The sequence below is a fragment of the Festucalex cinctus genome, chromosome 10, assembly GCF_051991245.1.
Source record: "Festucalex cinctus isolate MCC-2025b chromosome 10, RoL_Fcin_1.0, whole genome shotgun sequence".
NCBI classification, from domain to species: Eukaryota; Metazoa; Chordata; class Actinopteri; order Syngnathiformes; family Syngnathidae; genus Festucalex; species Festucalex cinctus.
In genome coordinates this window covers 20,309,189-20,332,512 of record NC_135420.1, presented here as the reverse complement: position 1 = coordinate 20,332,512, position 23,324 = coordinate 20,309,189, and the positions used below count along the sequence as shown (strand labels likewise).

Below are 23,324 nucleotides of genomic sequence, written 5' to 3'. Positions count from 1 at the left end.
TTTAACCAGGCTCGGGATCCCTGACAACCAATCACAGTGGAGGATGAAGGCCTGACACCTGTATCTAATTAGTGTGGTTCTGTCAATCAATCACGGGGTTGTGACTCATTCACATCAGGTGAGCATTCCCTCCAGTCCAATCTGTGGCAGTAACGCACCAAACATTGGTTTGTCATTTTTCAAGAGAGGAAAAAAAATCCGAGGCAAAAATATGTTGTTAAGACACATTCAGCATATTTTGAGAATTATTAGATTTTATATATAATGTGTTTTGATCTTTTGAGAATAGTTTAAATAAGTAGTTTAGTTTAGTTTGAAGCCACCCACTTTTCAAGTGAGCAAAACACTGGGCAAAGATTTTATTAATTTTTTTCCTGAATCCTGTCTTCAAATTTTGTGAACGAGGCCGAGCCATAAACACGTGACCGATTGAAAGCACGCCCACCACTAATTAGATACAGGTGTCAGACCTTCATCCTCCACTGTGATTTGTCATCAGGGCCCCTCAGCCTGGTTAAAATCTTGCGTGCGGTTGTGGTAGTTTGTCATTTCTGTCGCTTGTCTGTCTTGTGCTGTTTCCAGTCCTTTCTTGTCATCATGGGGGCTCACCTATTTGCGGTTCTGCTGTGGTGTGCTGGAACTCTTCCTGGCCTCCTTGCGGAGTCGTCGTTGCCGGCGATCACCTGTAGGAACCGAAGTGTGGCAGTGGCGGCGAGGTTTGGTGTCCAATACATCAACGCCAAGCACAAGCATGGCTTCAGGTTTCAGCTACAAGAGGTCCAGAGCAGCAAATATTTGCAGGTTAGCACTTAACATACAAGCTAGTGGCTTGAATTCTTGGAGGATGAGGGTGTATGTGAAATGTTAAGTCTCATTTTTGTGCATTAATTTCTATTAGTCATAATAATGTAAACATGCTTATGAGGACGGTGAAATGGCTCTTTTTTTTTTTTACTTTTTTTTAAAAATTTTATACACGCTAGAGCATACAGAAGGCTTTGATGCAGCCTCTCAACTGCAAAGAATGGTTGCAGAAATGGTAGTTATTACACAAACGGCCAGCAGGTGGCAGTAGAGCAAAGGAGATCAACCAGGGCCATGTAGAAGAAAAAAAAAGCTAAATTGCTATAATTTTGAATAGATTTGTGAAAACTAATTTAACTTGGCTCTCTTCTAATGCTAATTGCTGCAAAACGGTAACAGAAACATACGTTTTTATTTTTTCCCTGATGAAAGAAGACTTTAATTTTTCTTTTGATAGGTTCCATTCTTTTATAGCAATAGAACACAATAGTCTGTGGGCCTTGCAAAATCAGTAAAACAGCCGGGCGCTAACGGGACTGCTTCTGTGAAAATGGCTGGGAGTTAATGAGTTAAAAGGTGATGTCAACTGTTCTATGCAGCCTCACTATAAAACTATTAATTTGATATTGCTTGGAATATGAGCAAAACTCACCAATGTTTAACAGTCTTGTGGGCAATTTTGCCACTTGACTGAAGCTAACATCACAGTTGGTCAGGTAACAGCAAACTTAACCATTTAAGACAATGGTTGTTTAATGTGCTGACCTTGTTGACATCATACTACACTGAGCAGTAACTCATGTATCCTCAATGCTGTCTGTCCCTCCATCCAGGTGTCAGGCGGTTGCTACATTGACGTCAATGTGAAGCTGGTACAGACCAAATGTCACTTCACCAGCCCCACACCCGCATACGAATGTGAGCTTTGGCGACTGGATGAACGGGTAAATACTCAATTTAGTTATAAAAGATAACAGCTGCTGATGTGACCCGCTAAATGAGTTGCATGTTTAGGGTGCAGTGGCCACCTGCAGCATCGAGTTTTGGGTCATGTGGGGTGTGGCCAAAGTCACCAAATACGAATGCACCACCCGACCAGGTTAGAACGCACGAAAAGGTCTTACTAATTAGCATAGTATGGCTGGTAAAAGGTCAACATGCCATCTTTTGTGTACAGAGCTTACCAATGAGGAGCTTGTGACCATTTGTCCCAACTGCCCCATGTCATTGCCTCTTGACGACCCCATGGCAGTGAAAGCGGCACATGAATTTGTGGTCAGGTTCAACCGGGAGAGTAAACACCTGAATTACTTCATGATGATGGAAGTTGCTCATGTCACAATCAGGGTGCTAACTTTTATTTTTATTTTTTTTGGCCAGTTTTAACATTCTGATTTTGCTGCCGTCTCATGCCGGATGTCCTTAACGCCACATCCTTGTTGCAGAATGTCGCAACTATTGGCAAAGTTACCGAGCTCAAGCTCGTCTTGGTGGAGACTAAGTGTCCGAGAGAGACCACGGAACCGGCTGCTTGCATGCCTTATTGTTCTGACAGAGCTGTGAGTTGGCTGATGGCTATTTAAATGATTCAGCTAAAATGTGCATTTTGATTTTTGCTGTGGTGATGTTTGGAACTTGACTACTACTACCTCCCCCAGCATCATACCTTTTGCAAAACCACCTATTACAACTTGCATGGACAGCTGGGAGGAATTGAGTGTGAACTATATCTACCGAAAGTAAGGCCACAACAAAAGCGCTCAATCTATTTGTACACACAGAGCAAGCAGCTCATCGTTTCTCTTCTCCACAGAATCCAGCCCCTCATCCGACCGGTGTGCCAGACCCTGTATGCAAGCCCTTGTTCCACCAAAGTCTAGAAGCTTGCGTTTGCAAGGCCCGGCTGAGGAAACCTGAGCCGTCCATCCACCACATTTGTCCATTCCCACTTAAGTGAAGTCAACTTGATTGTAATAAAGGGGAAACGTGCTTTTGATACTTATGGTTTTTTTTTTTTTTTTGGGTGGGGGTGTCATGTCTGTCCTTGAGCATTTCTTCACTGAGGACTACCTTTTGGTACTAAAGCTAGTATGGCAATTTGTTCCTCTAGTGGTGCGTTTTTAAGTGACTGTCATGTGCCATTCTTGTAACGCTTAACTAGGGAGTGGCAAGTACTAATACAGCCTTGAAGGTACCAAATTGGTAATGGTGACCAGTATCGGCCGTCCTCCTGTGGCCTGTTTTATGAACAGGAACTCAAAATAAGAGGAGTTTGCTAAGACTACAAAAAAAGGGAAACTGCCATTGATTTAATCTGATACTGTAAGTGTTTAAAACTGTCTGTTTTTAATTGGGTGAAGTGACACTCAGTCCAGTATTAGAAGAAAAAAAGGGCTGTTTGGAACATTGGCCACCAGAGGGAAGTGCAAAATGGACGATTTGACTCAGTTCCTCCCAGCTCATAAGCATGTATTGCACTTTGCAAATTAAAATAACCCACCTGAGTTTTGTTGGTCTCAATACACGTTCTATTTAAAATATCTAACACTGACGTCACAGATGCTAATTATCCTGTCTCGAGTTTCCAATTGTATGCTAGCCACGGCCAGTCCCTTATCATTTGGTACCCTAGGAGATTGTGTGGATTGTCCCCATGCGGCAAATACATTAGATGTATATTTAATAGCGCACCACACAATACCAAATTTCACAACTATAAATAGGAAAAAAATGCCTATACATTTAAATTAAACAAGCACACAATTCATAACTTGTATAAATTATTTGGAAAAAATGATTTATAGACTATTTCTGCTCGATGGCGACCGCCTAGTTGGTCCTATGCCGAAGCCTGGTGCTAGCCCCTGCTGTACAAATGCTATATGGTTGATTTATTTAAATGCATAATTTTTTTGTTTGTTTTTTCTGCTGACAAATTGTCACATTACGGACAGCGTGGGACTTGATTATATAGTATTGTGCTCCACTGACATTTTTTGGAATTTTTTGGTACAGATGCATTTCTATGGTATAAAGGGCTCTTGATTATATGGGTGCATTGTCATAAACAGGAAGTAGTGTCTTTTTCATTATGTGCAATATTGTAAGTAGTGAAATCTGTTTGGTTTTTTTTGCCCTTTGGTCAGCTTTTGAGTACCTGGCTGGTTTTCTGAGAATGATGGTCAAATAAAAGTATATTTAATGGAAAATACGTAATGGGAAAAAAGGTGCCTGAGTGACCAAGGCATCATTACCCAAAATTCAAGTTGTACTGTCAACCTCAACATTTTCTTTACAAGAATACATGGATGCGTGTTCAGCTGAAGTGTGCAACAAGCGCCTAAGTGCACACTTTAGAGAACCAGGACACCCTAACTTGCACCAATCACTGGGAACAGGCAAGGGCCTGGGATCGAGCCCATAAACTCAGAGTTGCAAGACACCCACTCTACCTTTGTGCCATGTTGCTCAGTAGACCTGTACCTTCCAAGTTAAATGTCACAAGCCGAATCTTATGCGAATGCTGATCTGACAGCAGCAGTGTGTTGTACTGCACTTGTCGTGCATATACTCACATCTGTGTAACATCTTAGCACACCCCACCGCAGCAACTTCAGCGAAAGTCTCTGACACTGTTTGGTGGAGGGTGGAAAAACATTTCCCACCCACTCACGCACAGCTCATGTCGTCTTATTTCGGAGGCATTTGTATACCTGCAGACAGGATGAGAAGATGATGAAAATGTCACTGAAGCAACCGGCTTTGGTGCTACTCACTGGTAAGCAAAACCGCCAATAGTAGTGATATTATTGACAATTATTTAAAATCCAAAGAGTGCATGGTGGATTAGTGGTTAGCACGTCTGCCAAATGGTTAACACGTCTGGCCCACCATTTTGAGGTTTGGGGTTTGAAACTTGACTGTTTTCCTGTGTGCTGTTTGCATTTTCTGTCCTTGGATTTCTCCTGTTTGTTTGAAACTTGAAAAACATGTTCAGTTCTGTGAAGACTGCATTGTCTTAGTCCATGTGAGAGGATGCTTGTTTGTGAGCTCTGCAGAGGTGACAAAAGTACTCACACGCCATACTTAAGTAGAAGCATATAGAAATTTGTAAGTACTGATTCAACTCATGTACTTAACTTTCAGACTCTCAAATGTATTTAAGTACAAAGTGAAAATGTTTTTTTTCTTCCACTAACACTATTTTTATGCTATCAAAAGAACATGTTTGCACATTTTTGTTAATGTTGTGAAGAAGCAAAAAAAAAAAAATAAAAAATGCTCATTTTGGTTACAGCCCGACGGATTTCGGCTATTTCGGGCTGATGTAAATACTAATATTGGGGGGCTTAAAAAAAAAAAAAAAAAAAAAAAAGGTGATATCTGAATTATCGGCCAATATAGGATATAAAAACATTGCTATACATCAGAGGTGGTGAGAGCCGGTCCTCGAGGGCCGCAGTCCTGCAGGTTTTAGATATTTCCCTTCTTCAACACAGCTGATTCATAATCAGCTCATCAGCAAGCTCTGCAAAAGCCTGATAACCAGCCTGTTAATTGGAATCAGCTGCATTTCGACTAGGGAAATCTATAAAACCTGCAGGACTCTGGCCCTCGAGGACCGCAGTTTGCCAGCCCTGCTATACATAGTTTATAGACTGTACACCAGGGGTGCCCTCCAACATACCTGATTCATATTATCAAGAATCAGGATCATCAATAACCGACCGGGTAAGTACTAACGGGCATTCCATCATTGATGGAAATATTTACGGATGCCCACTTCGCTGACAAATGACGGAAAATTTGTGATATTGACAATTATAGTTTGGTTCGTCGTGTTAAATGATTCATTCAAAATTAATTGATGCACCCACCTGAAGAAATACCCCTTATTAATAACAAAACTAATAAAACTAAACCAACACAAAGCCTTACTCTAAAAGATAATATAACTTTGTTCTGCAGTTATTAAGGCTGTAAAAAAAGCTTTGCAAAATTAAACCTGACCTCTTTTTTTTTTTTCCCCCATATTGCTATGCAGTTTGTGTTGCAGCAGCGGCTCAGTGTTCTGTCGTTTTAAATGAAACCCAAGCAAGAGTGAACGTTCCCGTTGGTTCCTCCCTGACTTTGTGTCACCGACTGAAGAACTGGACACCAAAGAGATTCAGGATATGCTGGCATTTCAATCCATCGGGACCCTCGTTGGTCCACTCTGAGCAACTCTTTTGCTCCAACATGTCAAACAGAAGGGAGTACAAAGACACCTTGTTGAACTATACTTTATCCAACGTCACCCAGCAACACAGCGGATGGTACTTCTGCCGCATCCACGTGGATATTCCGACTTTGATGATAATGAACAGTAGTGGAACACCAGTGTTTGTCCGTAAGTGTTTGCTGCTTCTGTTGACATTTGGGGAGAGCTGTGTATTAAAGCCAGTGTTTCTCAACCTTTGTGAAGACAGGCACATATATTACATGAGAAAAATATCATGCCACACCACAAAACAAAAATGTCACAAAGAGTTGACAGATACAGTAGGCTATGTTCGACTTTTGTGGTTGGTTCCAACTGTACATCATGCGTTGATGTGCGCACGAAGTTCTTCAAACTAGTCATGTATTTCTTGCAGAGGGTGTTTCTGTGCTTCCCCTACTGGAGATGTGGTGGCTGTGGGTCACCATCGGATTGCTTGGCCTCATCATACTGGCCCTGTTGCTTCTGTGTGCTCTCCTGATCCAACGACGTCACCGCAAAGGTAGCATCATCTTTGGAATACTGCTAATTACGTACTGCTCATGGTTTTATTGTTTTGTTTTTTTTTTGTTTATTTGTTTATTTTGTATTTTTATTTTATTTTTTTCTATTTTTTTTTTTTGGGGGGGGGGGGGGGTATAAAGTTAAAATAAATGTATTTTGTAAATTTGACAACCCTGCCTAATTTGAATGATTAAAGAAAAATGCCAAGCCTAAAAAAAAAAAAAAAAAAAAAATGAAGCTTCAAATCCAAATCGTGATCAATCAAGCCGTTGTTCATGTTCATGTGGACCACGCCCCACTCAACTGTCAATCAAATATATTTTTGGTATTCTACTCCACATCCCAACATAGTTGAGACGCTTAAAACCTCTGCAATATATTCCACCAGGTCGTCACGCAGCCTTTTCATGACATGAGTTGCTAGCCACCAGCTAATTCGCAAGCTAGCTGTCTTTTGGCCAACAGACAGTCGGTGTGTTCATCCGTGGCATCACCTACTCGCTTGGTATTGTGAGAGATTGTAAAGAACATTTTTATGCCGACTTCCGCTTTAAATAACATCCACCAGCTGTTCACATGCGTTTTCGGGGTCTCATCAAAGCTATAGCTAGCTAATTGCTCTTTCATGGGAGAAATAGGCCAAGTAATTTGGAACTAAGTAACTTGCAATTGTCTGGATAATAGTTGATGCTAACAAAGGTGCTTAACGTACGAAGGGACGGGGAGACTGCAAAACTCATGTGGTGCCATTTTAGCCACCTCTTCATAAAAAAAATGATAAAAAGCTGTTCATTGTGTATACTACATTTTCTCAGTCTTTGCACGTTTTCAGCAATTATCTTCACACGTGTATTGTATCGAAATAATCTCTGGATCACTTCACAGGATCCTTAGGTTATTCTGAATATGGTATACCTTTTCTTGCAACATAAGCCACAAGCTGAGAGAGCTGGTGGTGGTTGTGGTTGAACAGCGCAGACAGAGATGAGCGTAGGACACAAGAAGACATTGGCAGGCTCTCTCCTGCGTGGCCTCGATAACAGATGAGACCTTCAAGAAGTGGACCGCATGGGGTGTTTGTTTCCTTTCAGCAACACGCTACAGAAACCACACAGTTTGCTTCTCATAATGTTACAAATGTCAGTAGAAACAGTTCTTAGTATGAAGACGTCCAGTTCTACAGCACAATAAAACAAGTAGTTAAGGGAAACTTATTAACTTGTGTTTTGAACACAGTGAAGCTATATTGTCAATGTATGATTCCACTGGTGAATTCATGCCTGGTTGTGTCTGTGTTATTCTTTTAGAATCACGCTGTGCAATCTACGTGAACACACATCATTCCCCGCGACCACCTGCTCTCGGGGACCAGCTCAGGGTGGCCCCCATTTGCCAGATGGCTCGCACTCCAAGTCCTACCAGGGACAAGCACATGCACAGCAGCAGAAAGCAGAGGCCAAAACAGCAGCCAAGATAGATCCCAAAACTTCTACACGGTTCTTTTCAATAATATAATTTATATTTTAATACGGAGTTTTGATTCCAATGTGGAAATCAATGTGTATAAATATGTGTTTTCTAATTCTTCTTACGAGTTATTTTTTGAGTATTTTTTTTCCTTGTCATTTTACACACAGATTGTTGCTGTTTACCATTTGATTTGACTACAAGTAACTCAGATATTTATTAAGTAGCACATGAAAATTAAGGTTTACTTAATTATTTTGGAGACTGTTACTATACCACGTGAGCCATATGCGGCTGGGTTGATGTGTTGTGTTTATGTGTCCTTTACAGTCGTAAACAGATAATCTGCCTCCCACCCATTGATCTGAATATATGACTGGATAGCCGTTAGCCCATGCACGTATGTGCAAGCCGTTGAAGTCACAGGGCGCCCATCAGCTCTCCACATCATTTCGTCTATAAAATTATTCGAAGCACAACAGAGGCGCTGATACTCCTTGAGCACTCTGACCATCATGGCATCAGTGCCACCTAGTGTAGCAGATGTGCATTTACTCTATGGCACCAAAAAAATAAAAAATAAAAAAAGCTCCCTGGAGTCATGCTCACTATTTTTACCTGTTAAAAATGTACTTATTTAATGTAATCTACCATTTATTAAATCAATGTAACTTAAATATTTTAATGTTTGACCCATGGGAGGAATAAGGGGTTCAGAAAACACAAAATGCAAAAAAAACAAAAAAACTATGGTGTACTGTATATTTTTTTTTATATATCGGTCTTGTGGATGCTACAGAGATGGATGTATGAAATGATAGATGAGATGGATACAGTAGATAGAGTCATAAAGTTTATTTTTTCCAGTTTGACATTTGCAGGCCTCTTTAAGCAAACATTCAGTCTTGACCAAAATACAGATACTGTAAACTGTTACATATAAAAAAAATACATATATATAATTCTTAAATTGAAGCTCAAACCATACCAGAAGACACTTTGTGAAATAAAATCCGACAAGAGCTGGCCGAAATACATCTTTGTTAAGCCCATCTGGAATCTGCAGTCAAGCAAAAAGTCAACGCAGAGACTGCAAAACAAGCTAATAACAGATAAGGCTCCATGCAGCATTAGACGCTAAATTAGTCCAGCGAATCAAGTGACATTCTATCACATGCAAAATACGTGACTCATATTCTGAAAGCAAATGTCCAGTCAGATGTCTTAAGACAGGAACATACAGTAGATAAGGCACATGCAAGTACTCCTTGTTACAACAAAATTGGGAGACAGGGGTGTTCTCAAAGCAAAAGTTGCAATTTAATAATATAGGCTACTGTATTTCCTCATATAGTTTTCGATACACTTACACAATAAATCAATTTCTGTGGGTAACGATTGAGTCTTGAGCATTGTCACATAACAAATTATGCTAAAGGCACCGCAGTATAAACACTTCAAGGGTGGCATATAAACCTTGCGGGTTTTCATAGGCGTTTATCATATTCCAAAAATGCATACAAAGAAAATACTGTCCTCCATCAAAGATGCATGGGGTGGATTTGAAATGGTTTGCATCTATTGCGCCGTGGTTGTCTCCAATCGGCGAAGGCTGTGCTGCTGGGCTAACTACCAGCTGCGGTTGTCCAGATAATTGGGCACCGCCGCAGGGTACTCCGGCAAGCTGTGGCCTTGAGCGGTCTGGTCGACAATGCTGGGCGCGCCTTTTGCTGGCGCGCTCTTCCACGTGCCGGCGCCCCACTCTTCTTGAGCACGCGTCACGCTGCCCCCGATGCCGCGGTACAGTCTGTGCACCTGTGACAGTTGAAGAAGAACAGTGAGAGGGGCTCATTTTGAGGTTCGTATGGTCTTCAAGTTTTTTCTTGACACTCGTAGTTCCAGTTTACTGTGAAACTAAACTAAACACCACAAACCCAAAGTCCTAAATTTGGCAATTTACTTTCAAGTCTGATTTGACTCATGCGTGTGTGACCACTCACCTTGATGAGCACCAGTGCCATTAAGACGGTCACCAGCGTTAAGAGCAGCGTGGTGAGAAGCATCACTGTGGCGGCGGCTACATTGTAACGGAAAAATGTCATCGTAGCAATCCAACCACTGCGTTGTGTCGGGTGACAAGACAAGGATTAGTGTAGTTAGTGTTTTGTTATATAACGTGTAATTGCACTTTCCCATTTGATTTACAGTACAGTGTTGTATTTTACTACATGTTATTGTATCCATTACTGATTTCAAAAAGATGCAAGGAAAAAAAAAAAAAATCCCGATTAAATTTGAATCTGTTACTTCTCACTTTCGAGACCCTAGTTTCACTTGTACTTTTAAAGCTGCCGTAACAATTTGGACAAAAATATATTTAAAATAGCCCTTTGATTTGAACATTTATGACTGAAACATCTTCTAATAACTTAGCCGTTCACAATTGGTACTCCTGCAAGCCTTTCGCCAATTGTTTTCGGACTGGATTTGGGTTCAAATTTACCGCCCTTTGTCTGCAGATGTGATGTGAAAAAAGGAAATTGCAATTTCATTTTTGGCCACAGGTGGCAGAAGCGAAAATTCAATTCAATGCAATTTTATCAGAGGGACTTTTAAATCTAATCTTTCCTTTTTGTTTACTTTTTTTCATACGATGAGCAATTTCAGTATCTTTAATTGCATAATAGTGTAGCATGATTATCCTCTCTTGTTAATTATGTGACAGTTAACAATGTTGGTTATTGGCAAAACAGTTATGCAATGTATTAAATGACAGTGACAGTCTGGAAAAAATAACTTAAAATGTTATTTCCTGGGTTTTGAGATTAGAACAATTTGGACATCAAGCAGTATCGCAGATCAAATAGCTTTCCACAACGGATGCACACTTTTTTTTTTTTTTTTTTTTTGACAAGATGGCTCGCTGCAACTCACCAAATGCCCCAGTTATTGATGCCTATACACTGGATGATGGCCAGTACCAGTTGAAGGAAGAAGATGAAGAAGAAGGCCATGAAGTTGAAGGAGCTATCCGCCCTGTTGATGTAATAAAAGAGATGGAAAATATCAAAATGATGATTTTCTTTATTACCTTGATTGCGCGAAGCTCGAAAGGTACGCCTTGAAGCATGTCAAATTTGTCCTCAGTTACATTTTTCAGAGGAAATTCACAGTCAGAATTACAGTCCAATATCAAATATTTAAATCAGAGGGAAATTTAGAGAAAACAGGAACTAAGTAACAAGTGTTTTGTTTCATCTCTACTAGGTAGTGTTATACAACCAGCAACACGGAACAGATAGGTGTATGTGCTTTACATTTAACAGAGAAATGCTTCAATTGTGCTAAATAATGCATGTGATGCTGCTTCTGCTGTAATTTCCTTGGCGAAAAGGCCACAGCCTTCCTACCTGATAGCTTTGTATATGGTTCTGAACCAGCAGACGTAACTTGCAGGACTGAAGATGATGAGCCAGAGCAACGAGTAGCCAAAGTTGGAGCCGTGAGCCCCCGCAGCCCACCAGGCGATGCAGCCAATCACATTCAAGCACAGCGTCACGGAATACACTGCAACAAACGACAGTGTCCTTTGACGGAGAACACAAAGTGGTATTCTCCTACGCATGACAACTGAACGCAACTCACTAATCCAAAGAGTGAAGATTCGCCGCACCAGCCGCTGATGTTGGGTGGGAATTTCCTCCTCGATATTCTGATAAAAGCATGGCTTCACTTTTAGGAATTTAGGCAGGGGAGGAAAGTTGTTGGTCCGTTCTGCAAGGGAAATAATTTTAACCTGCCAATATTTAATGAATTGAAAGTTACAATTTAACAAGGGTGTCAAACTGTTTTTATTTTTTTCATTGCAGGCAGTCCAAGTGGACCCTTCATTTGATGACCATTTTTATGGTTAGTTTTGAGCAATTGGGGTAAGCTTTCACTGGCCTCATTAAACACACAGAAAGCCAGTTCTTGCCCTTGAGCTGAGAGTTTGACACCTTTGCGCCATAAATTGACAAAAAATGATTTTAAGTGACAGACCTGTCATGTTGCGATCCTAATGTTGCCCTAAAAAGACAAATGCATGGAAAAATAAGCAGTCATGCAGGAGGGAAAGTTCATGTCATCATATACGCACGTTTCAGCCTTAAAAATTTGATCTTTTATTAAAAAAAAAAGAAGATCTAACTGATTTTTAAAAATGTTGACTACATAAATGTACATATATTTTACAGCATCTAAACTTGTAAAGCATGAAAAAGACGAATGCACATAAATGGTTCAGAAAATCGGTTTGGGTTCACAAACATGATGTAACGTTTGAAAGCCAATGTGCTGCACATTGGGGAAACCGTTAAACTTCAACTGATGTAAGCAACTGTCTTTAGCACAATTTTGTAATCAACACAACCCGTCAATCCTGGTTAAACATGACAACCTACGCATTATAGTTAGCGAGAACGCGTTTACCTTCTCACGTCGACATCTGAGGGGTGGTCACTGATCGGTAAATTATTCGGGATGCGCTTCCTCGACCCGCCCATTAAACTCACGACTGCGCCTGCGCGTCACTGACGCGCATGTAGTTTCGAATCAGTTACATTCAATGCTGTAAAGAGCGGGGAAAACTACAATTCCCAAAGTTCATGGTGGCTAGTAAACAGGAAGCGCGTGACTTTCAATTCTGGAGAAAAAAAAACACACCTATCAATTCTGATTCCGCCTACGCGTTGAAACATCGAGGGTTTAAAAGCATTCTCACTTCCATTTGCGTGTTAAAATCGAAAAAGAATGTTTGTAAAGCGTTTCCCCTAACCAGTGAATGCATTTACGGTTAACGACAAACACCAAAATGTGTCCAGAAAAGAACCTAAAAGCTGCGTTCCGTGGAAGTGGGATTTTCTTTAATCGAAGTGGAAATTAGGATTTAGGAAGACTGCTGTACAAGTTGAAGTAAATTTTTCTTTGCAACACGTGCTATCGCGCCTAATATATATGAATTTGAATATATTATAATTTGAAATTGAATATGTTATAATGTGAAATTTATAACGTTATAACGCCAAACGTATCACCTTTAAATGGGAAATTTATCACATTATAACGTGATGCATTTTTTTTCTTGGTATGAAAGATATATGCTTCCTTTGGTTTCTTATTTCATTTTATTTTTCTCAGCATTATTATAGCTGTAGTAGTCGCCTCAAATGATGTACACTGACAAAATATGCTTACCAGAAACGCACCATTATGGGATACACCATCTTGTTTCTCCAAGCCATCTGGTACTTGAGACATAACAAAATACATCTCTGAAATCCGACTTCTGGGGTACATTGAAAGCAGCTCGACAAACTTGGTGGCCAATCGGAATGGCCAATGCAACAGTCTGAGCGACATATAATCAAAGACCTTTGGTTTAATGTACAACGTGGTCCGGTGGTGGATGTTCGCAATTATTCACACGAAAATGCAACGGTGTAAGTTTAGAAACTCATTAGTCGTAACCAACCTTGACAGTTAGAAATAGTAGCAACATTTATTTCAATCTCAAACATTTACTAAAAGTGCATTGTTTTCAATATGTGCATCGCAGTCATACAAAACAAACGCTCTGGTTGTCGCTCAGTGGCTTGCGTCTGACCAATCAGATGTGTTTTCTGACGCGAGCAACATACTCCCGCCAATTCCGACTGGGAGCGCGAGGCAGGCAGCGGGGAAGCAGCGGAGGACTGTGCCGGAGCCAAAGTGTACGGTAGTTTAGGAGATACACATTAGCGATACATGACGGTTATCTAGCGACCGAAGGTAAAATTCTCCGCTCGACCGGGGTTGTTTTCGAACTTCATCCAGCGGAGACGGTACCCCGGTTAGTGGTACTAGGATGTTGGCGGCGGAGCCACCATCAGCGGAGGGGCACTTGGCAGCTTCGACACCCCGTAGACGAGGTATGCTAATGTCATTAGCTTGTCACTAAATATCAGAATATACATGTGTAAATGTCATTTTGTTATTGATGGGGTAAGTTTTCCTTTTAAAAGTTGGCACACATTATACTGTATGTGTAACTCAGAAATGTCTATTTGCTTGGCAGTTTCGCCTAATGCTGCTTTGGCCTCGCAAATGCTAAAATTTCGCCGCCTCCACTGTTAATAAAAGTTGTCGTTCGGACTGTCAGGTAAACGCTGACGTTAAACTCTAAAGTCCAACTCTTCACGTTGGTTCAACTAACACTATGTCCATTCGTGTCGCTGTGTACACCGGGCCTCAATGTTCCCAACGCTATCCCCGAGACAGGCCCCTCGCCGTTAAAAAGGTGCTGAAGGACGGGATAAACCAACTGGAGCCGCCGTTGAACTGATTGGCCTTCTTGGGCTAGCTTTGCTAAGCTAACAGAATCTAGATTGAATTCGACGACCACTGCAATCCGGCAGGGGAAACACTTTTTGTTTGGCTGCGAATTTTTGGACTAGAGATGTTATGTATTTTTGTTATTATTTCCTGACGGCCATTCAGCCTTTTTGGCCTGAAACGTAAATGGTGTGTAAGTCCATTGCTGTTATTGCACCACTGGGTGGCGGGAGGGGAGCCAAATGGACAACGTTATTTATGTAAATGGACGTGACGTGTATTGCAACACTTGCCATGAAAAGTCAAGTACAATACAGTGAACCCTTGCTATTCGTGGGGGTTTTGGACCAACACCCGGTGCAAATCACGAACACACTCCTCCCAAATGTATATTGCCCAAATTAAGAGTTACCCTACCACATACTATCATCCTCCAACCATTTAATGTATTTTTTAAACAAATTTTACATCGTTACACTTGACAACAATCTGCTGAACTGATTTTATCAAGAACAAAACATGGAAGGATGCTGATGTATGTTTTTGCATTACGTGTAGACGTACCAATGCCAGTTCATTGTTACTGTACTTGCTTTCTGATATCCAGCTGTTTTTTCCTCTTTTGTTTAGGTATGGATTGTACACCTAATAAGGCAAACAAGAAACTCGTACAAGGTAAATATGACATGCATAGACTTTCATGAAAGAAAAAAAAATCTACAGCTCACACTGCTCTTCTCATCAATTTACTCTAGTTATGTTGGGTTTTTAAGAAACATATCGACATAAACATCATATTAATTTTGACCTGTTGTCTTGTAATTTTGGCCTGCACTAGAAATTAATTGATATTAGGTGTGTGCATAACTCCACAAAAGACATTTCCGTAGGTGGGGTGCGAAAAAGGTTCAAGGACGGTACGATCTGAAAGTGGAACGATTCAATTCAGTTTGACTCAGTGGGATTACGATTCAATTCAATATGGTACGACTTTGTTTGAGGGAGTATGATGCAATGACGTTTTTTTTTATTGTCATGTTACATACATTTGAATGAACTTGCCAGACTGTAAATGAGCCTTTTCCTTCTAAGTTATGTCTCTCTAATAAAAGACGATTCGATACGTATCTCACCCATAGCATAGTGGATATTTTTAGCTGAAACTGATCAGGCGATTTGAGAAGGGGGTTCCCCGAGTAGAAAACCAAACAAAATGCGTGAGGAATTCGTTGAGAAATAATGAGGTTAGAAGAATTTTTTATTTTTTTGGGGCGCGGATTCTCAATAGGTGATATAACTAAAACATTCCGCAGAAGTTTTTTTTCCAACACAAACCCACACACCCACACACACACACACACACACACACACACTCACACACACACACACACACACACACACACACACACACAAAAACGTCGTCTGATTTTCAAAATTCAGAACAACTCGCTCACAGTCACAATTTCAAACAGGCCACTTATGAGAGATTCGGTTGTTTAATTTAACCCTTTATGGGTCGGCAGCCACTTCAGATAGCTATTTGTTTGCAAGCAATTTAGACCTCCATTTGCCATAACATGTCCTCTTAAATTATTCCTCATCATATTTATCATCTTTATAACTGCCATGTCCAGTAACTGTACTTGTTTTTCTGCATGCAGCTCGCCTCCCTTTCAAGCGCCTGAACCCGGAAACAAAAGAAAACAAGCCATCACCGAAGCGCCCCTGTGCACATGTTTGCCCCGAACCAGGAGTCTCTGACAGGGAGAATGATAACGAGCACTCTCCCCTCCCCGTATCCAGTAGACCCCCCTTGGTCAATGGCCGCGGTCCCCTCGATTGCTTCCTCAGCAAAAGGCGCCCGTCAGCCTCAGACATTATAGATCTCACAGACGACGGTCCATCTCCCATCAAATGTCAGGATCCTTTCGTTACCCCCACCCGCACGTTAAAAAACAGACAACGCGGGGACACAAGCCTGTCCCGTGGGAGCTCCGGATGCGAGGATCGCGCTACGCACACGCCAGACTGCAAAGAAAGCCCGGCAAATGAAGATGATGAGTTGGTGGTGGCGGCTGAGGAGATACAGGAGGATGGGATCTTACCGCTCGATACGACGCAGGAGACCGACAGCGAGCCCGAAGAGCAGAAAGCGTCGGGGAACTTGTCCAGTGTTGGGAACAAGTCAGTTCTGTCAAATTTGTCAGGCAGCTCCACACACGAGAGCACACCAGAGAGGACTAAGAAAGACGAGCACACGTCTGCCACCACGCCGACTACAGTACGTGCTCACATGACCCACGTTATGATCCTTTCACACCGCTGTTAATTTAACATCTGCATTTGTATACAGAGGAAAGCAGCTTTATTGTCTGTTTAGCGCCAGACATGAAGAGAATCAAATAAAGGAATACAATGTACAATAAAAGAGAAAATGTTGAAAATGTAAACCGTACAGTGTGACATAAGTTTGTAATGACATTCTTAAAACAAATCCAACTTAACAGAAACTTTGTTAAAGCCCACAAATTTATTATATTTAATAATTAACACGTGTTGGGTCATTGCACTGAATTCTAAATGTTTTGAATATGGCCTAGGCAAAAGTTTTCCAATCCATCATAATTATTGCATAATTTTATTCTAATTGCAGATAAAACACAGGTATACCATTGACTGTTAAGTTGTGAGTTGTAAGGCTAAATTGGTCCCCCTGTTCCAAGGGATGGATTAATGTTTCCCTCAATTGTTGTTAATGTACAAAATTCATTTTACTTTTACACTTGTAGTGATGACCTACGGACTGACTGGCTAGTAACATATAAAATAAATTCTTCTATCATCTGATTATTGACTAGAGATGTCCCAAATTGCACCGTTCAAATTAAAACTTGATTTTTCCCTTCTAGGATCTAACAAGCACGCCTAACATCCCCGTTGATAAGAAGATAAAAAGACGCTCGTTAAAGGTGAGACTTGCTTGGTTCTATTCGTTTTTAAGATAATTTACAGTTATGGCTTTTTGGTGTGACGTTGTGCGTAACTATTTCTGAAAAGAAAATATCCAAGTTCTTGTTTGGTCTCCTCCTTTAGAGTCTTCAGGAGCAAGAAGAGAGGCTACGGCTGCGCCAGGAGAAGGAGCGGCAGAAGGAAGAAGCCAGGGCAGCCAAGGAGAAAAAAAGGGAGGAGAGCCGCAAGTTGAAGGAGGAGCGTGAAAAGGAAAAGCGGGATAAAAAGGAGAAGGATGAGCGAGAGAAGCGTGAGAAAAAGGAGAAGGAAGAGCGGGAAAAGGCTGAGAAGCTAAAAGCAAAGGAAGAGCAGCGCAAATCCAAACTGGAGTGAGTCACGGTGCCACAAAGTTCCAGCGTCCTGTTATTTTTTTATTTTTTTATTTTCCTCCACCCCAAATTATTCAGTATGTTGATTAACACTTTGTTACTAACAGGGCCAAGCTTGAGGAGAAACGCAAGAAAGAGGAGGAGAAGCGGATGAAGGAAGAAGAGAAGCGGGTTAAAGAAGAGAAAGACGTGAGTTCATGTTGAAAAAGCATCTCATTTATTCATTGGTGTGTATGTCTGTACAGTATATAAAACTTTGTTCACATTTTCCCCCCGTGATTCCAATATGTAGATTTTGATGTAGTACAGCCATGATGGTTTCTCTCATTTACATTGGTTTACTGCTAATCAGTGTGTTGTCATTCTTTTTTAGCGTCTCAAAGCAGAGAAAGCAGAGATCACAAGGTTTTTCCAAAAACCCAAAATCCAGCAGGCTCCAAAGGTGAGTTGAGCTCCACGTGGCTACGTAAGCGCCTACTGGTTGGAGGCCCGTTTTTAATGCCAACCTCTTGAATCCCCTTTCCATGTCAGACTCTTGCAGTGGCTTGTGGGAAGTTTGCGCCGTTCGAGATCAAGGACAACATGTGCATGGCGCCGTTGTGCCGGGTCCGGTGCGAGGAGTCTGCCCTGGAGGAACTGGACCGCTGTTTGTCACGCCCCAGTGACAGGCCGTGTTCACTGAAGGACTGGATCAGCCAGAAACCTCGCCGCTCTGCTGCCACTAGACCCAGAGTGGCAAACTCTGATAGGTGGGACGCACCATTGATACTTGAATTTGCTTTTTTTGCGGGTTTGAAAACGATCTGCTAAAATTTTAAACCAAAAAGCTATGCTATGTAATAGTTCCATGTTGCATGGAAACCAAAACCTACCAATAGAACTTTACATTATCATGTAAAATAGAGTGAAAAGTGTAGTTTTAAATTGTGAAAAAAAAAAATCTCCCACAAAAAAAGAAATGCATTTAACAAAGGTTGTACTGTTTGGCAACGTGTTCTTCCCAGCGATTGTATAGCCGTGGATGGGCCCACACCAGAAGGTGTACCCGACCGCAAACTGTACGGACCTATGAAACTGCTGCTTTTTCGCGAGAACCACCGTCCAGCTTACTGGGGCACTTGGAGGAAGAAGAGTTTGCACATCTCACCGCGCTGCCCCCTCAGGAAAGACACGGCAAGAACACATTCCTCTTTGACCTCATCTTCTGCCTCTTCAAATATGTTGTGGCAATTGCGTTTGAGTACATGGTTTGACACTTACCGTTGTTGCCCGTTTTAATGACAGGATTTGTTGGACTATGAGGTGGACAGCGATGAAGAGTGGGAGGAAGAGGAACCTGGGGAGTCCCTTTCACACAGTGAAGGGGTGAGTCCGACGACATTGCTCGAATCAGGAGCCTCTCTGCCTTGCTGGCTAGCACATGTAGCTAATTTAGCAGTATGCATACAAGTTCACTTTGTCCTGCTTTTTTTTAAATGGCTCAAACAGATTGACTCAAATGCAAATCGAAGTCCTTCGTTCGCAAAAAGTTGGTCAATACAATCTGCGGCTTATGCTGCCTTCACGTGCTATGGGAAAGATAAACGTAACCATTCAGAACCTCCCAATTATGACCGAGTTCTGGTCATGTGATTTTGTTGTTATAGCAAAATTGTGTATGCTACTTAAATTCTAAAACAGCCTTCTGCGCTAGCAGACATTAACGCCATATATTTCTTGCCATTCACGAATCCTTCTGAGCTCTCCGCCATGTTGAAACTTGAAAAGTTTTCTCACCTCGGAAACTACGGGATCAAAATAAATTCCCTTTTGTCCAGTAGAAAATACGACATGAGGGGGCATTCACGTGCAATTTTTCTACTCGACGTGGTATTTAACATAATTACAATACCACATGAAGACAGAATTAGTCAGAGTAATCAAACCCAACAGGAGTGTGAAATGGGCCATCTCCATAAGCTTTCAGGTGTTGCACAAAATGAACGCAAAGTTTAGACTTCTGCATGTGTATCCGATGTGGCGCATAGATGAACCTTAGGCCACTGAAACGCTTGCTAATACAAGTACTAGGTAAAAGGTCCTTTTACACTGTTGAGGGAGTCTTTCTGTTGGAAATGTGTCAAAACATAAACTTAGGCGTACACTTGCCGGTGAGATCCGGTCCATTGTTGCAAGCAAAGCAAGGGAGCCCGCCAAGCCTCTCAATTTGCAAATGTTATTTTCCCACCCCCAGTCATGTATCATGTGTCATCAAGGTCACAAAATCTGGATTTGCTTGGGAAACTGTCTGAAATTGTGAAGGGCATATGTGTAAGTTGACAAGGCGTTGAATATGTGAAGATTTAGTGTGTTCAAAGCAGTTTCCCCTTTCAGGAGGATGAAGACGAAGGTGGCGAGGACGACGACGACAACGACGGGTTCTTCGTTCCTCACGGCTATCTTTCAGACGACGAGGGGGCACTTGAGGAAGCGGTATGCCGGTCATCGGCAGCCATTTTAAGTGGGCGGGGTTCTTTGAGTAAGATGTCCGAACAGCCGTGCTCCTGTGCAGGACGGCGGCGACCTTGAAAAGCAGAAACTGCAGCAGAGGCTGAAAGCCAGGGAGTGGGAAGAGCTGATGTCCACCAAGAACAAGATGAAGGTGCTGCAGCCGGTGGTGAGGGGCTGCCTCTGGGAGGGCGACGGGGCGGTCTCGGATCTCCTGCAGGCGTACGCCGCGTGCCTCATCGAACCGTTACCCAAGGCTGACGTGAGCGCCAGCCCGGAGGAGCAGGCCGAGAAGTGCACCAGAGAAGCGCATTGTAAGTGCGACGGGTTTTCGTTTTGCCTCATTTTTAGGTCTCATGACGTATTCATTTTTCTACTTGAACTTGGTAAATTTTTCTTTCCAGTGCTTGGTCAGCTGCTGCCGCTGCTGCACGGCAACGTAAACAGCAGCAAAGTGATCATCACGGAGTTTAGGGAATTTTGTCGCCAGAAAACGTCGTCCTCCACACCACCTCCGCCACTGTCCAGCCCGGAGAGCTCGGCGGACGTGCCGACCCGGTAAAGCTTTAGAACGTTTCACACAGAGAGCCTGCTAAATTGCCGCACTAGACCTGAAACAGTAGAGTGCTAGTTTACTTTATGTTTTCCCCTCAGAATACAGTTGAAGCGTCTAATCCAAAACAACGCCGTTTATGAGAAGCGCGCCAACTACCGACGCTGCTGCTGGTACATACACGCGGACGTCCTATCCCGCTTCGGCCTGGAGGCTCTCCCCGTGCCCAGCCAGTGGTCCTACCTGACCAGCGGCGCACGGGAGGAGTCCCGCGAGGAGGCGGCCACAGGCTCCGAAGGCAACTCTCCTACCACGCCGCAGGCGCCTTCCGCCACGTCGGCGGCCTCCAAAAGGAAGAGCACTGGCAGCATGTCCATCACCAAGTTCATGAAGCGATGTAACAACCGAGAACAGGTAACCAATTTTAAAGGGGAAATCAACCACCCTCAAATGTTTTTTGACAATATGTTCTATGCAGCCCTACTGGTCGAAATATGGTATTTTGGTTAATATTGCATGAGTGGAATATGAGTTGAGCAGCAAAATTCAGCCGTTTTCATCCATCTCAGGGGGCGGCCGTTTTGCCCACTTGCTGTCAACTGACAATGACATCAATGTTGCCCAGGTCTCAGGTAACCAATCACAGCTTAGTTTCAGAAAACAGGTGAGCTGTGATTGGTTGTTGCCTGAGACGGATACAAATAGTTGGATTTTGCTTTAGAACTCTTATTCCACAAATGTAATATTAATCAGAATGTCATGTTTCGCCTAGTGAGGTCACATATAACATTTTTGTGAAGAAATGTTTAAGGTTGACGTCCATTTTATTACCTTAAAAAAAAAAAACACTTTTGGCTCATAGTGTCTATCTTAACCTCTGTCAGACAGAAGAAATGGAGGCCGAAGGTTTTCAAGCTGACACGGAGGAGGATGATGACGACTGCATCATTGTCTCCATGCAAAGTGGTGAGCAACAAAAATTGCTATTTCCACCATACAAGTCTACATTTTAGACAAATACATAGCAGGCTTTAGAAAGGACATTATTGGGTGGAACAAACAGAGACTATGTAGCTATTAGGGGTGTGAATTGCATAGTATCTGACGATTCGATTCGTATCACGATTCACAGGTCACGATTCGAATTGATACCGATTAATCCCGATACGAATTTATAAGTCGATTGTTGCGATTATTTTACATTAAAATTTAGAAAATACTAATCAGTAAGCTTGTACAGTCTAAGATTTGTATGAAAATGTATTATTTATTTATCTGAAACTTCAGTCTTATACAGGTTGTAATCTGTTTCATGTTTGAACAGCATTGAAATAAAATAATTATTAATTAATTAATTATTAATGTTCCATTAAAATTACATCTTCTATGCTTAAGGTGTGAACCCTAATCCGAAGTAAGACGTTTTGTTGAATATTTTTCCATTAACAATGGAAGTTTAAAAATCGATTCAGCCGCTTATTGAATCGATTCGAGAATTGCGTGATGTAGTATCGCGATATATTGCCGAATCGATTTTTTTTTAACACCCCTAGTAGCTATATAGACGCGCACAACATTGCAGAGCGACCACGCGTCGACGTTAACACTGTTGGAGTCCACATAAAGTCAGATCATCTTTTATTAATTGGCAGGGAGCTTGTTAACATGTGGTAAGTCTCTGAATTATGTTTTTGTGCTGCTGTTTTGTTTCGTCAGCGTTCAAAGTGGCTCAGCCGTTTACTTATATGTAAACTGATATGATTATCTATAACATAATTTAATTACCCCGCCATGAGTTAGTTAAGTTTCATTGGCCTGTTATCATGATTATAGTTATTGATCTTGATCTTCTTCAAATTGGCAATTGCTCTTTGTAGGCGCAGCCAGAGACAAGTCCTCTACTGAGGGAAGCGAAATGATGGAAGTCACCCCATCCAACACAGCCCCCCTCCCAGTGGTCAGCGCTGCTCCGACTCTCGCAACAGCCTAAGTATAAGACGATGCACTTCCCATCTTCCTCGGGCTGGTCTTCTTTTGTATTCAATTTCCTGCCCCACGAGCGTGGCGAGTTCAAATGGCACGTTCTGCTCACGCTTGCGTTGCCCCGCCGCCAAGTGGCAGGGAGCAACCTTGAAAACTCTCTCAGGCATGTTTGGTGTGCTTTCAAGTTTTGAACAGTTCAGGCGTAGCGCTCACGACGAGAAACGTCCAAAAAACAGCATTATTTACTTTCTAGAAATACTGTTCTCATGTTGTTGTATATAGGAAGTTAACGTCAGATTAAAGGTTACGCCATTTGTTGACTGTTGTGCCACTTACTCTGATTATTTCCTAACCCTGACAGCTCACTGGAGTAGCTGCTAGACCTGTACTTGTAAAGTTAGATCCAGTAAAGAAATGTTTTATATGTTATATATATGTGTTGCTTTGCAAGCATACTTGAACAAGAATAATTCATTAAACAAGTATAAAATAGCTGCATTGTTTTCATGGATCAAAATTGCAACACTTTTGGTATGCTGTACAAATGTGAGAGATGTGTCGACTATGAATGCGATCT

General features: G+C 41.8%; 4 protein-coding genes across 9 annotated transcripts; 3 read left to right on the top strand and 1 right to left on the bottom strand.

The window, feature by feature from the left end:
- The first annotated feature begins 503 nt into the window (after positions 1–503).
- Positions 504–2,802, top strand: LOC144027316 (alpha-2-HS-glycoprotein-like). Its single transcript, XM_077534730.1, has 7 exons — positions 504–801; positions 1,638–1,748; positions 1,819–1,903; positions 1,982–2,151; positions 2,250–2,363; positions 2,463–2,543; positions 2,618–2,802. Exons 1-7 carry the CDS (start codon positions 598–600, stop codon positions 2,759–2,761), a joined length of 909 nt encoding a protein of 302 aa, XP_077390856.1. The 5' UTR covers positions 504–597; the 3' UTR covers positions 2,762–2,802.
- A 1,678-nt stretch (positions 2,803–4,480) lies between these two features.
- Positions 4,481–8,594, top strand: LOC144027519 (uncharacterized). 2 transcript variants are annotated; one of them, XM_077535114.1, is made up of 4 exons: positions 4,481–4,582; positions 5,849–6,193; positions 6,441–6,566; positions 7,876–8,594. In XM_077535114.1, the coding sequence occupies exons 1-4, from the start codon at positions 4,537–4,539 to the stop codon at positions 8,043–8,045; spliced, it is 687 nt and encodes a 228-aa protein (XP_077391240.1). In that variant the 5' UTR covers positions 4,481–4,536; the 3' UTR covers positions 8,046–8,594. The 2 variants fall into 2 exon arrangements, with proteins under 2 accessions (XP_077391240.1, XP_077391241.1); XM_077535115.1 differs by lacking the exon at positions 4,481–4,582 and adding an exon at positions 5,431–5,535.
- A 910-nt stretch (positions 8,595–9,504) lies between these two features.
- On the bottom strand, positions 9,505–13,316 carry scamp4 (secretory carrier membrane protein 4). 4 transcript variants are annotated; one of them, XM_077534741.1, is made up of 7 exons: positions 13,271–13,316; positions 12,077–12,103; positions 11,709–11,809; positions 11,446–11,602; positions 10,970–11,071; positions 10,036–10,153; positions 9,505–9,850 (listed from the first exon to the last, which is right to left on the bottom strand). In XM_077534741.1, exons 3-7 carry the CDS (start codon positions 11,758–11,760, stop codon positions 9,665–9,667), a joined length of 615 nt encoding a protein of 204 aa, XP_077390867.1. In that variant the 5' UTR covers positions 11,761–11,809; positions 12,077–12,103; positions 13,271–13,316; the 3' UTR covers positions 9,505–9,664. The 4 variants fall into 4 exon arrangements, with proteins under 4 accessions (XP_077390867.1, XP_077390864.1, XP_077390865.1 ...); XM_077534738.1 differs by having other exon boundaries at positions 11,681–11,809; positions 13,271–13,291; XM_077534739.1 differs by lacking the exon at positions 13,271–13,316 and adding an exon at positions 12,506–12,647.
- chaf1a (chromatin assembly factor 1, subunit A (p150)) lies at positions 12,794–23,239 on the top strand. 2 transcript variants are annotated; one of them, XM_077534721.1, is made up of 17 exons: positions 12,794–13,785; positions 13,889–13,983; positions 15,017–15,061; positions 16,048–16,667; positions 17,296–17,355; positions 17,480–17,724; positions 17,832–17,913; positions 18,098–18,166; positions 18,256–18,473; positions 18,729–18,897; positions 19,009–19,089; positions 20,098–20,196; positions 20,276–20,525; positions 20,616–20,769; positions 20,866–21,178; positions 21,649–21,730; positions 22,642–23,239. In XM_077534721.1, exons 2-17 carry the CDS (start codon positions 13,920–13,922, stop codon positions 22,752–22,754), a joined length of 2,664 nt encoding a protein of 887 aa, XP_077390847.1. In that variant the 5' UTR covers positions 12,794–13,785; positions 13,889–13,919; the 3' UTR covers positions 22,755–23,239. The 2 variants fall into 2 exon arrangements, with proteins under 2 accessions (XP_077390847.1, XP_077390846.1); XM_077534720.1 differs by having other exon boundaries at positions 12,795–13,983.
- Positions 23,240–23,324: the final 85 nt, after the last annotated feature.

What these genes read in the sequence shown, in the direction of transcription:
- scamp4 (XM_077534738.1), bottom strand. An exon ending in ACCATATACAAAGCTATCAG is followed by an intron (nt 11,072 to 11,445) that starts GTAGGAAGGCTG and finishes TTACATCAACAG; the next exon opens with GGCGGATAGCTCCTTCAACT. An exon ending in TGGCACTGGTGCTCATCAAG is followed by an intron (nt 9,851 to 10,035) that starts GTGAGTGGTCAC and finishes CAACTGTCACAG; the next exon opens with GTGCACAGACTGTACCGCGG.
- LOC144027519 (XM_077535114.1), top strand. Translation starts at nt 4,537, where the DNA reads ATGATGAAAATGTCACTGAAGCAACCGGCTTTGGTGCTACTCACTG. An exon ending in GGCTTTGGTGCTACTCACTG is followed by an intron (nt 4,583 to 5,848) that starts GTAAGCAAAACC and finishes ATTGCTATGCAG; the next exon opens with TTTGTGTTGCAGCAGCGGCT. An exon ending in TGGAACACCAGTGTTTGTCC is followed by an intron (nt 6,194 to 6,440) that starts GTAAGTGTTTGC and finishes TATTTCTTGCAG; the next exon opens with AGGGTGTTTCTGTGCTTCCC.
- chaf1a (XM_077534721.1), top strand. Translation starts at nt 13,920, where the DNA reads ATGTTGGCGGCGGAGCCACCATCAGCGGAGGGGCACTTGGCAGCTTCG. An exon ending in CAGCGCAAATCCAAACTGGA is followed by an intron (nt 17,725 to 17,831) that starts GTGAGTCACGGT and finishes TGTTACTAACAG; the next exon opens with GGCCAAGCTTGAGGAGAAAC. An exon ending in GATGTAACAACCGAGAACAG is followed by an intron (nt 21,179 to 21,648) that starts GTAACCAATTTT and finishes AACCTCTGTCAG; the next exon opens with ACAGAAGAAATGGAGGCCGA.
- LOC144027316 (XM_077534730.1), top strand. Translation starts at nt 598, where the DNA reads ATGGGGGCTCACCTATTTGCGGTTCTGCTGTGGTGTGCTGGAACTCTT. An exon ending in AGAGCAGCAAATATTTGCAG is followed by an intron (nt 802 to 1,637) that starts GTTAGCACTTAA and finishes CCCTCCATCCAG; the next exon opens with GTGTCAGGCGGTTGCTACAT. An exon ending in CTTATTGTTCTGACAGAGCT is followed by an intron (nt 2,364 to 2,462) that starts GTGAGTTGGCTG and finishes TACCTCCCCCAG; the next exon opens with CATCATACCTTTTGCAAAAC.